The sequence below is a fragment of the Heterodontus francisci genome, chromosome 50, assembly GCF_036365525.1.
Source record: "Heterodontus francisci isolate sHetFra1 chromosome 50, sHetFra1.hap1, whole genome shotgun sequence".
NCBI lineage: Eukaryota > Metazoa > Chordata > Chondrichthyes > Heterodontiformes > Heterodontidae > Heterodontus > Heterodontus francisci.
Window position 1 is genome coordinate 1,033,901 of NC_090420.1, and position 12,381 is coordinate 1,046,281.

General features: G+C 43.4%; 1 protein-coding gene across 1 annotated transcript in view; it reads left to right on the forward strand.

Annotated features, from left to right (window-relative positions):
* The first annotated feature begins 31 nt into the window (after positions 1–31).
* LOC137358457 (probable G-protein coupled receptor 139) overlaps positions 32–12,381 on the forward strand; it is a 181,990-nt gene continuing 169,640 nt past the window's right edge. Inside the window, exon 1 of the mRNA XM_068024421.1 lies at positions 32–215. Within this exon, the coding sequence (XP_067880522.1) occupies positions 32–215 (184 nt within the window). The remainder of the gene's footprint in view (positions 216–12,381) is intronic.

Here is a 12,381-nt window from a genome sequence, read left to right on the forward strand (position 1 = left end):
ATATGAGAACAATAATTGAAATGCTACAACAATGGGTCAGAATCTGAGAACAGTAGATTGGAATGTTACAACAATGGACAGCAGGAGTTTGTCCTATTGGTTTGTCTATCTCACTGCAGATTATTATTGGATAACATTAGATTGGCGGATCTATTATGTCTTCAGAATGCTTCAATTTATTTGCTATCCCATCCTTGCTATTATTGGTGGCCCTGGTAAGTCTCTGTATCCAACTATTAGATACATAAACCATGTTTCACTAATTTAGTGCTCTTGTAATTTAAATCATGTGAAGACTGAAGTCATTGTCTTAAGTTTCTGGCACAAATTCCATTCCATATCCATGATCTGCATCCCCCTCGCTGGCAAATGTCTAAGGCTGAACCAGGAAGTTTACAACCTTGTTATCTGTTTAATGCTGAGCTGGTTACATTCCCATATTCTCTCCATCCCCAACCCTGCCTATTGTTCTGGCCAGGTGAGGAGAGGTCACGGTCGCTCCCCTTGTTGTTCCTCCTATTTGACCACAACAGTGTTTGTCCTTTTTTAACAGTGGATGTGCTTACCATCTCAATGATAGTTTTAATTTTTACCTTTGGTGGGATGGTGAAGGAATCGTTCGGACAGGTTCTCTTGAGTTTAAACATGAAAGAGGTGAGTGATAGTGATCACAATTCGGTTAGGTTTACCTGAGCGATGGGCAGGGACAGGTATATACTGCAGGGCAAAAAATATAGCTGGGGGAAAGGAAATTATGATGCGATTAGGCAAGATTTAGGATGCGTAGGATGGGGAAGGAAACTGCAGGGGATGGGAACAATCGAAATTTGGAGCTTATTCAAGGAGCAGCTAATGCGTGTCCTTGATAAGTATGTACCTGTGAGGCAGGGAGGAAGTTGTCGAGCGAGGGAGCCGTGGTTTACTAAAGAAGTTGAAGCGCTTGTCAAGAGGAAGAAGAAGGCTTATGTTAGGATGAGACGTGAAGGCTCAGTTAGGGCGCTTGAGAGCTACAAGCTAGCCAAGAAGGATCTAAAGGGAGAGCTAAGAAGAGCAAGGAGAGGACACGAGAAGTCATTGGCGGATAGGAAAAGGGAAAACCCGAAGGCTTTCTATAGGTATATCAGGAATAAAAGAGTGACTAGAGTTAGATTAGGGCCAATCAAGGATAGTAGTGGGAAGTTGTGTGTGGAATAAGAGGAGATAGGGGAAGTGTTAAATGAATATTTTGCGTCATTATTTACAGGAGAGAAAGAAAATGTTGTTTTGGAGAATACTGAGATTCAGGCTACTAGGCGAGATGGGATTGAGGTTCACAAGGAGGAGGTGTTATCAATTGTGGAAAGTGTGAAAAAAGATAAGTCTCCTGGGCCAGATGGGATTTACCCTCGGATTCTCTGGGAAGCTAGGGAGGAGATTGCAGAGCCTTTGTCCTTGATCTTCATGTCGTCATTGTCGACAGGAATAGTGCCGGAAGACTGGAGGATAGCAAATGTTGTCCCCTTGTTCAAGAAGGGGAGTAGAGACAGCCCTGGTAATTATAGACCTGTGAGCCTTACTTCGGTTGTGGGTAAAATGTTGGAAAAGGTTATAAGAGACAGGATTTATAATCATCTTGAAAAGAATAAGTTCATTAGAGATAGTCAGCATGGTTTTGTGACGGGTAGGTCGTGCCTCACAAACCGTATTGAGTTTTTCGAGAAGGTGACCAAACAGGTGGATGAGGGTAAAGCAGTGGATGTGTTTTCAGTAAGGCGTAAGGCAGATGGATTTCAGTAAGGCGTTTGATAAGGTTCCCCACGGTAGGCGATTGCAGAAAATACGGAAGTATGGGGCTGAAGGTGATTTAGAGCTTTGGATCAGAAATTGGCTAGCTGAAAGAAGACAGAGGGTGGTGGTTGATGGCAAATGTTCATCCTGGAGTTCAGTTACTAGTGGTGTACCGCAAGGATCTGTTTTGGGGCCACTGCTGTTTGTCATTTTTATTAATGATCTGGAAGAGGGTGTAGAAGGGTTGGTTTGTAAATTTGCAGATGACACTAAGGTCGGTGGAGTTGTGGATAGTGCCGAAGGATGTTGTAGGGTACAGAGGAACATATATAGGCTGCAGAGCTGGGCTGAGAGATGGCAAATGGAGTTTAATGCGGAAAAGTGCGAGGTGATTCACTTTGGAAGGAGTAACAGGAATGCAGAGCACTGGGCTAATGGGAAGATTCTTGGTAGTGTAGATGAACAGAGAGATCTTGGTGTCCAGGTGCATAAATCCCTGAAGGTTGCTACCCAAGTTAATAGGGCTGTTAAGAAGGCATATGGTGTGTTAGCTTTCATTAGTAGGGGGATCGAGTTTCGGAGCCACGAGGTCATGCTGCAGCTGTACAAAACTCTGGTGAGACCGCACCTGGAGTATTGCGTGCAGTTCTGGTCACCGCATTATAGGAAGGATGTGGAAGCTATGGAAAGGTTGAAGAGGAGATTTACTAGGATGTTGCCTGGTATGGAGGGAAGGTCTTACGAGGAAAGGCTGAGGGACTTAAGGTTGTTTTCGTTGGAGAGAAGGAGGAGTAGAGGTGACTTAATAGAGACATATAAGATAATCAGAGGGTTAGATAGGGTGGATAGTGCGCGTCTGTTTCCTCGGATGGTGATGGCAAACACGAGGGGACATAGCTTCAAGTTGAGGGGTGATAGATATAGGACAGATGTGAGAGGTCGTTTCTTTATTCAGAGAGTAGTAAGGGCGTGGAACGCCCTGCCTGCAGCAGTAGTAGATTCGCCAACTTTAAGGGCATTTAAGTGGTCATTGGATAGACATATGGATGAAAATGGAATAGTGTAGGTCAGATGGTTTCACAGTTCGGCGCAACATCGAGGGCCGAAGGGCCTGTACTGCGCTGTAATGTTCTAATTCTATTTCTAATTCAAATTCTAAATTCTAATTTATTATACTTAACAATCTAAACCTGATCTAAATAAAAGCATAAAAGATACACCACACATTCACGCGCACACTCACACGAGAATCACACAGACAAAGATTACAGAGTAAGAAGTAATTTTGTGGTTGTATTAGAGTCCAGAATAAATATTTTTTTAAATGCTCAATCTGTGAGATTGGATGATTCGGTGGTCTTACAGCCGAATTTGTATTCTTGAAGTCTTTGGCTGTTCGAAGTGCCCTTTGTGGCTGGCTCACATGGATCAGGGATTTCTTGGAGGCAGAATTTTAGGTGGCTTTTTACCTGGTGTCTCTGTCTGTAGCATTCTGTAGGCTTGGAGGGCCCACAGTAGCATGTGGCTTTCAAACTTGTGAAGTTATCTGGAGAGAGAGAGGGAGAGAGAGATGGGGAGACACATCCCTTCTGCTTCTGCACAGTTTGAATCACTGGCATGTCTGTCTTTTTCCAGGGGAAACTCGCAGTTTTCATAGAGATGGACAGAACTTTCATGACTGCCTCACCATATTCTCTGGACACTTATAATGAGATTCAAGGTTAGAAACCTCTATTGATCGAGGGCTCAGGATACCAGTATATACTCTTGGAGGAGTTTGCTCTTTGAAAGTCAATGTGTCAAGATGGCCTTGTATACCGTGTTCATGAATGTAATCTTAGGTAATTCAATCACTAGAGCCAACCAATGATTTGGGTCCAGGCTCATCAGACATGTGTCTCCTGTTGGAGACCTTGGAATGTAATAACGTGTTTCAGATGCCAATTGCGGTGGCCGTCTTGTCTACCAGTTTTTTCAAGGTTAACTGCAGGATTGTTGTTCCATTAAAAGTTTACTGTAAATTTCCAGCCGATGAATAACAATTCCTCATTTGGCATATTGTGTTATCTTGACACCGCCTCAGCACATGGAAAGAAATGTCATGGTAAGAACATTTCATTACCGAATTGCAGGAAGGAATAGAAGGAAGCGCACATTCATTCTGAATAATAACTTCTCAAATTGACACATTAATCTTAGAATGACTGCAGCTGACCTTGTCTGTTACAGTTGTGCTGATTTAATTGTGTTGGAGTACTGTCTGGGATGGTTATGTGTCGGCTTCGACCCTGGACAATGCATCAGCGATTACATTTTTTCTCTCTCTTGCAATGCAACTTTAACCATTCAGGTTCCTGCACCTTGAAAACCTTTCTTCCTGAAGGCACAGGGTGCAAAAAATTGTTTTTTTTTTTCGCCTCTGCGATGTGTCTGAGATTTCCTCTGGGCCTTTGTTCTTGCTGAGTTCTGCTTTGAAATTATTGGGTTTGAATAGATTTGGGTTTGGGACCTGATCATTGGGTTCTTCAGTGGGTAGATCCACACTGACCTCACTTTTAGCTTTCTGGTGAGGTACACAAGTGCTGTTTACTTTAGGGTATTTTCCCTTCCTTTTTCCCTTTACTATAGGGGGGATCTTTTTTCTGATCTTCCCTATATCCTCTGGGAGATTAGTGCTCGAAGATGTCTCTCCAGCTTTCACTGCACTCTCCTGCGCCGCTTCGTTTAGGTGAGGCATCTCCCTGAACATTGCCTTGCCTTTTTGGGAAATTTCCTTGTCCTTGCAAGTTTCTGTAAATGCTGTTCGCAGCCTTTTTAGGGTGTCTCTTTGATTTGCATTTACGGACAGTGTGGGGACTAATTTATCAAACATTTCAGGTTTGACTAATCGGAGAGAAGGGTGTTCCAGTTGGGAATCCTCCTGGCCCTCCTGTAACATGTCCTCACTGTCCTTTTAAATTCTTCCCTCCTGACTGTCTGACAGATCTGTGCATGTCAATCCCCTCCACAGTCTTCACTTTTTTCCTTTGGTCTGGGGTTTCAAATAAATAATTTACCTGAATATGCCTTTTGTCACTCGATATGGACCACTGAACCGGGCTTTCAGGGATTCACCCTGCATTGGGAGTAGTAACAATACATGGTCTCTGGGCTCAAATGTTCTAGCCTTGGCATTTCAGTCTGCTTATCTTTTCATAACTGCCTGGGAGATCTTTAGGTGTTCCTGAGCCATTGTACAGGCTCTCGTGAGCCGCTCCCAAAGCATGGAAATGTAATCTAACATGAAAGACTGATCCCTGTGTCCTAAAACTTCTCCTTGATTAGTTTCAGAGAACCTATCAACTCGTGTCCATAAACTAATTCAAAGAGACCAAAGCCAGTGGAATCATTGGATAAGTCCCTGGTAGGAACAGGGGAAATCCCAGCCCTTTCTCCCAGTCATGGGCTTACTCATAGCAGCATGGCCTGATCATTGTCTTTAGGGTATGGTGGTATCGCTTCAAATCCCCTTGTGACTGTGGGTGGTAGGCTGAGTACTTTATCTGGGTTTTGTACAAAATGCCCATGACCTTATGAAAAATACTGGGTTTCAAATGTGTGCCCAGGTCCATCTGGATCTTAACAGGCAGTCCATATCGGGTAAAGCATTGGGTTCGCCTCTCCACTACTACTTTAGCAGAGATAGTTCTTCGGGAGAATGGCCTCTGGGAACCGGGTCGCCACATCTATAATGGTGCGAAGATACTTGTGATCCCTGTTTTGTTTTCATCAGGTGTCCCACACAATCCACTAGCACTCTGCTGAAGAGTTCCCCAAAAGCTTGTAGGGGAATTCGGGTGCAGGTTGTATTGCAGGCCAGGGCCTCCCCACAACCTGGCACGTGTGACCAGTTTTACAGAACTGCACCACATTTTTGTGGAGTTGTGGCTAGTCAAAATGCTGCCTTATGCAGGCTTCAATTTTCGTTCACCAACACGTCCAGTCATTTGAAGCACGTGGGTCATTCTTAATATTTCGTTAAGGAACTCAGTGGCATCAAAATCTGGTGAACCACTGTCCACTCTTCATCCTCAGGTCTGTGAGGAGGTCTCCACTTCCTCATCAGCACCTCAGTTTTTAAATAGCTGCACTCTGCAACTCCCTCTGCTTCAGTTTTGGTTTGGACAGTCTGGGCTAACCTTTTTAAAATTGGGTCGGGCTGTTGAGCCTCAACGTAGGAAAATCTGTTTAACACATCCTTTGGGTCCTCTAACCTCCCAAAGTATGTTCTGACAACCAGCCAGTAGGGTCATCCTTCTGCAATGTCAGTTCAGGGGACTGCTTGGCCATGGACGGAGTCAACACACAATCAGGGAGAATGCCACGGAGCTTCTCCTGTAACTGTTCAGTCTCCCTGACCTCTTTTGATCTCTATGGAACTACTGGGGAAACTGCCACATTTTCCTCTGTCAGATCATTACCCAAAGCAGGTCTACCCATCCACTGGTAAACTAGGGACCATCTCCATAGTTATTGGTCCTGAAACTGGGTCACACTCCAAGTGCACCCGATATCAGGGTATGGACATGTACTGTCTTCTGATACCATTCGCTACCACTCTGCCATTCACTGCACTTTCTTTTTCCCAGCAGAAGAGATTGGGTGGCCCCTCTATCCTTGAGTATGGCTATTGTTTTACTTGCGTCACTGGAGAGGTATGGGGTCACTTTTCCTTAGGATACAAATTCCTGGTAACTCTCAAGGACTTTGTTACGTTTTCCCGCACTCTCTGTGGTAGGTTTACTGGGTCTGACTGCTGCAGTTAAAGGCACAGCCTGATCTGCTATGCTTTCCATCAGGGCCCGTTTTCCTGCACTGATCCGGTGGACTCTGATTAATCCTAACGGTTTGCCCCATTACTTGCAGCATTCAGCACAATGGTGACCTTCCTTATAACGGTGGAAACACACAAGTCTTCGGCTGTTTCTCCTGCTCTGAATACCGTCCTTTTTGGCCTGAGCATGGGCCCCTGCGTGCCCATCTTTTCCACCGTGCCCATGACTGTTCGGGCTCCTATCACCCTCATATCCTTTTATTCTCCGGTCTTTGGGATGACTAGGGAAGGGCTCCCCTTTGGACTTAAGGCCTTGTGTACAAGGGAAAATTCATCATCCAGACTTGCAAGCAGCCTGGCTCTTTGAACCTTCTGTCCCTCTTTATGGGTTGTAATGGGAGGTGGAGCCAGTTTATGAACTCCTCGAGAAGGATCACCGCTCTGAGCTTTTCATATGTGGGCTGCATCTTGAGTGTCTGTATCCACTGGTCAAACGTAAACACAAAAACAGACTGTAAATCTTCTCTTGGTACATATAAAGGAAACGTTTAGCGAAGAAAAATGTGGGTCCATTACAGGCAGAGTCAGGAGAATTTATAATGGGGAATAGAGAAATGGTAGTGAAGCTAAATGATTATTTTGTGTCTGTCTTCACTGAGGAAAATACAAGATATCTCCAAGAGTTAGAGATCCAAGGGACTAGGAATATTGAAGAAGTGAAGGAAATTAATATTAGAAAGAAGGTTGTATTGGAGAAATCAATTGGGCTGAAAGTTGATAAGTCCACAGGACCTGATATTATACACGCCAGAGTGTCGAAAGAGGTAGCTATGGGGATTGTGGCTACATTGGAGATCAATTTACAAAATTCTATAGATTCTGTAGCGGTTCCTGCAGATTGAAGGTAGCAAATGTCACCCTACTATTTAAGAAGGGAGGGAGAGAGAAAACAGGGAATTATAGACCTACTTTCGGTCATCAGTCGTTGGGAAAATGCTGGGAATCTATTCTAAAGGACGTGATAAATGGTCACTTAGATAATAATGATCTGATTGGGCGGAGTCAATATGGATTTAGAAATATGAGATCATGTTTAACGAACCTGTTGGAGTTTTTATTGAGGATGTTACGAACAGAATTGATAAAGGGGAGTTGGTGGATGTGGTATGCTTGAATTTTCAGAAGCCTTTTGATAAAGCCCCCCACAGGAGGTTGGTTAGCAAAATTAAAGCACATGGGATAGGAGGTAATATACTGGCATGGATTAAAGATTGGTTAACAGGCAGAAAACAGAGATTAGGAATAAACGTGTCATTCTCACTTTGACAGGCTGTAACTAGTTGTGTACCACAAGGATCAGTACCTGGGCCCCAGCTGTTAACAATATCTATCAATGATTTGGATGTGGGGACCAAATGTAATATTTCCAAGTTCGCAGATGACACAAAACTAGGTGGGAATGTGTGTTGTGAGGAAGATGCAAAGCGTCGTCAAGGGGATGTGGACTGACTTAGTGACTGGGCAGGAACATGGCAGATGGAATATAAAATGGACAAATAAGGTTATCCATTTTGGTAGGAGTTATAGATGTACAGATTATTTCTTAACTAGTAAGAGATTAGAATGTGTCGACGTGCAAAGGGACCTGGCTGTCAGTAAGTCACTGAAAATGCAGGTGCAGCAAGCAATGAGAAAGGCTAATGGTCTGTTAGCCTTTATCACAAGATGATTTGAGTAGAGGAGTAGTGAAGTCTTGCTTCAATTGTATAGAACCTCAGTTAGACCGCACCTGGAGCATTGTATGCAGTTGTAGCCCCCTTAACTTTGGAAGGATATTATTGCCAAAGAGGGAGTGCACCAAAGGGTCACCAGACTTGTTCCCAGGGTGGCGAGACTGCCCTATGAAGACAGACTGGGGAAGCTGGGCCTGCATTCTCTAGAGCTTCAGAGAATGAGAAGTGATCTCATTGAAACCGACAAAATATTGAAAGGGATAGACAGGGTAGATGCATGTACTATATTGCCCCTGGTTGTGGAGTCTGCAACCAGTGGATACAATTTCAAAATAAGAGAGAAGCCACTTAGGACTGAGATGAGGAGGAATGTCTTTACTCAGAGGGTTGTGAGTCTTTGGAAATCTCCAACTCAGATGGGCTGTGGAATCTCAGTCGTTGAGTATGTTTACAGTAGAGATTGACAGATGTCTAACTAAAATGACAAAATGGGATATAGAGATTATGCGTGAAAAAGGCATTGAAGTGGATGATCAGCCATGGGCATATTGAATGGTGGAGCAGGCTCGATGGGCTGAATGGTCTACTCCTGCTCCTATGTCCCCTTTGTTCCGAAGCTGCCTAACTCTTTCAAACTCGAGTAAAGTTTAGTCAGGCTGCTTTCGGAGGGTTCGGAATGTTTGATGGGACGCCTCCGGTGCTATCTCATGTGCAGCCAGGAAAGCATTTTTAATCATCTCATAATCTGATGAACTTTCATCTGCCAACAGTGAATAAACCTCATGGGATGTTCCTGCTATATTTCTTTGTAAAAACAGTGTCCAGATCTCTGCTGGCCATTTCAGCTGCTTTGCAAGCTTTTCAAAAGTGACGAGAAATTCTGCCACATCCTCCACATTGAACTTTAGAACGAACTGGGAGAACTTTAAGAGTTAAGCGCATGTTCCTGAGCTAGGGGCATGTCCCTCACTAGCTGTGCCTTCACTGGGTGCATTGGGTCTTCCTCTAGTTGTTTGAGCTGCCTTAACTCCCTTTCCTCCTTCTCCTTCTGGAACACTCTTACTTTTTCCCTTTCTTGACACTCACTCTGCTCTTTCTCGCTCTCTGTGGAATTCTAATTCTAGTCTCTTCTGTTCGAGTTTTACCTCAGCTAACATTACTCTATCTGTTAATGATTATAACACTGTCTGAGTCTTCAGCTTCAAGTGAAAAACGGTTGATCTCAAGTCTTAGAATGTCGGGCGGAGAATAATCCCTAACTGTGCAACTATATTTCTCAACTTTTCAACAGACAGGGCTTTTAACGTGTCCCAGGTTACTTCAGTCTGTATGCAACTCTTTTATTGCGAATGTAACCCTTTTAGTCAGAAAGTGAGGGAGACAGAAAACAAGAATCTACAGGCCAGTTAGTATCACATCTGTCTTAGGGAACATGTTAGAAGCTATTATTAAAGGCGGTATTGCCGGCACTTAGAAGAATTCAAGTTAGCAGAATCAACATGGGTTTATGAAAGCGAAATCATATTTAATCCATTTATTGGAGTTCTTTGAAGAAGTAACATGTGCTGTGGAGAAAGGGGAACCAGTGGATGTACTGTACTTAGATTTCCAGGATGCATTTGATAAGGTGCCACATCAAAGGTTATACGAATCAAAAATCTCATGGTGAAGGGAGTAACTTGTGGCTCGGATAGAAGATTGGTTAGCTAACAGAAAACAGAGAGCAAATATAATTGGGTCATTTTTGGCTGGCAAGATATAATGAGTGGTGTGCCACAGGGATCTGTGCTGTGGCCTCAACATTTTGCAATTGATATAAATGACTTGGATGAAGGGGCCAAAGGTATGGTTGCTAAGTTTGCTGATGATGCAATGATAAGTAGGAAAGTAACTTTTCAAGGGGACATAAGGAGGCTGCAAATGATTATAGATAGCTTAAATGAGTGGACAAAGACCTGGCAAATGGAGTATAATGTGGGTAAATGTGAAATTCTCTATTTTGGCAGGAAGAATAAAAAAGAATCATTTATCTAAATGGTGAGAGAATGCAGAGCTCTGAGATGCAGAGGGACATGGGGGTCCTAGTGCATGCATCACCAAAGGTTCGTTTGCAGGTTCAGCAAGTAATTAGGAAAGCTAATAGATTATTACCCTTTATCTTGAGGGGAATTCAATACAAAAGTAGGGAGATTATGCTTCAGCGCTACAGGGCATTGGTGAGACCACTTCTGGAGTAATCTGTACAGTACTGGTCTCCTTATTTGAGGAAGGATGTAAAGGCGTTGAAGCAGTTCAGAGAAGCTTTACTGGACTAATAATTGGAATGGGTGAGTTGTCTTATGAGGAAAGATTGGACAGGCTCGGCTTATATGCACTGGAATTTAGAAGACTAAGAGGCGTCTTGATCGAAACATATACGATCCTGAGGGGCCTTGACAGGGTAGATGTGGAAAGGGTTTTTCCTGTTCTGGGATTATCTAGAATGAGGGGTGACTATTTAAAAATAAGTGGTCGCCCATTGTAAACAGGGATGAAGAGAATATTTTGTTTTTCTCAGAGGGTCGTGGGTCTTTGGAATTCTCTTCCTCAAAAGGCAGTGGAAGAGAATCTTTAAAATATTTGAAAGGCAGAGGTAGAGAGATTCTTGATAAGCAAGGGGGTGACAGGTTATCGGGGGTAGGTGGGAATGTGGAGTCGAGGTTACAATCAGATTAGTCACGATCTTATTGAATGGCCCAGTGTCCTACTGCTGCACCTAATTCGTATGTTGGTATGTTTGTAGGCTCGGGCTTAGAAAGGTACTGTCTTCAAATGTGGACATTTTAATGTTCGATCAGTGAAAACCACAATAAAACGGGCATTGATTTTTTTTTCTCAGAATCAATTGTTTTTCCCACTTCCAATTTCTCATTTGTTGTTGTGTTACGATCTCTAGAGTATGCATATTCTTGTTACAGCCAGGTGAGGAGGGGTCCCAAGCTCTCCACTTGTCTTATCTCTTATTTCATCGGCACAGGGTTTATTCATTTCTAACAGTGGTCGTGCTGACCACCTCAGTGAATATTTTACCTTTTTCCTTTACTGTGATCGTGAAAGAACCAATCGTGTGAATCTGAGTTATTTTTGCCTTCAGTCTGGTTCAGTAAATATACCGAGTCGGATGTGTAGGTAAAATCAATTACTTTATTTGCGCAGTCGCCAGCGGACTTACTCTGAGAACAGCGGCACTGACTCCACCAGAGTCTGTCGGGTCCCCCCCCCCCCCCCCCACCAGAGTAAGTGAAGTTTGTGATACAGGTACTACTGTTTATACATTAAGATTCATGCTACACCTCCTTGTTTAACCAATCAGTGCGGTGCAATTCGACTTCACCCACGTGGTGACATGCAGTACATCTGTTACTGAGGTTACAATACACTCCATTCTCAATACATACTTGTTACTAATAAAATATTGTTTTGTACCAGCAAGATAAAACAAAGCGGACAAGCAAGCTAATTAGCAAGAGCATAGGAATCATCAATAACCATGCTGGTCTCACTCCCTACATGGATCATGAGTCTGTCTCTACCTTGTGACAAGTAATTGCGGCGCATCCTGCTATCTCGATTAGGTGTACATTCCTGAGTGTTTCGTGCAGTCTGCAGCAACATCAAGTAGTGGCGGTTCACGAAGATAAGAGGGGCCTAGCACTCCTTATCACTCACACAGGGATGGACATCATTTGAATCACAGGAGTCCATTTGTTCCAAACCAGAGGGAGTCACACAATCAGGCCATAAAGAACAGATGTCCATGCAATTACCAGTGTCGTCTAGTCTTTACTGTCTCACACGCTCTGCCTTTACTTTTAACTATTTCATTGTGGTTTCTGCCACTTACATTCAAAGCTCAGCAAAGCTACTATTCCTAACTTGGCTATATTTCCCATTAAGCATCGTGCCATACCTTTCTGCTCACTTCCACATTCCCCCCTTTTATCATTCTATGATAACCTTCTCTCTACTGATCAACGTATATATGATTATATATATTCACTAGGATTATATGGATCTATTTACTCAAAT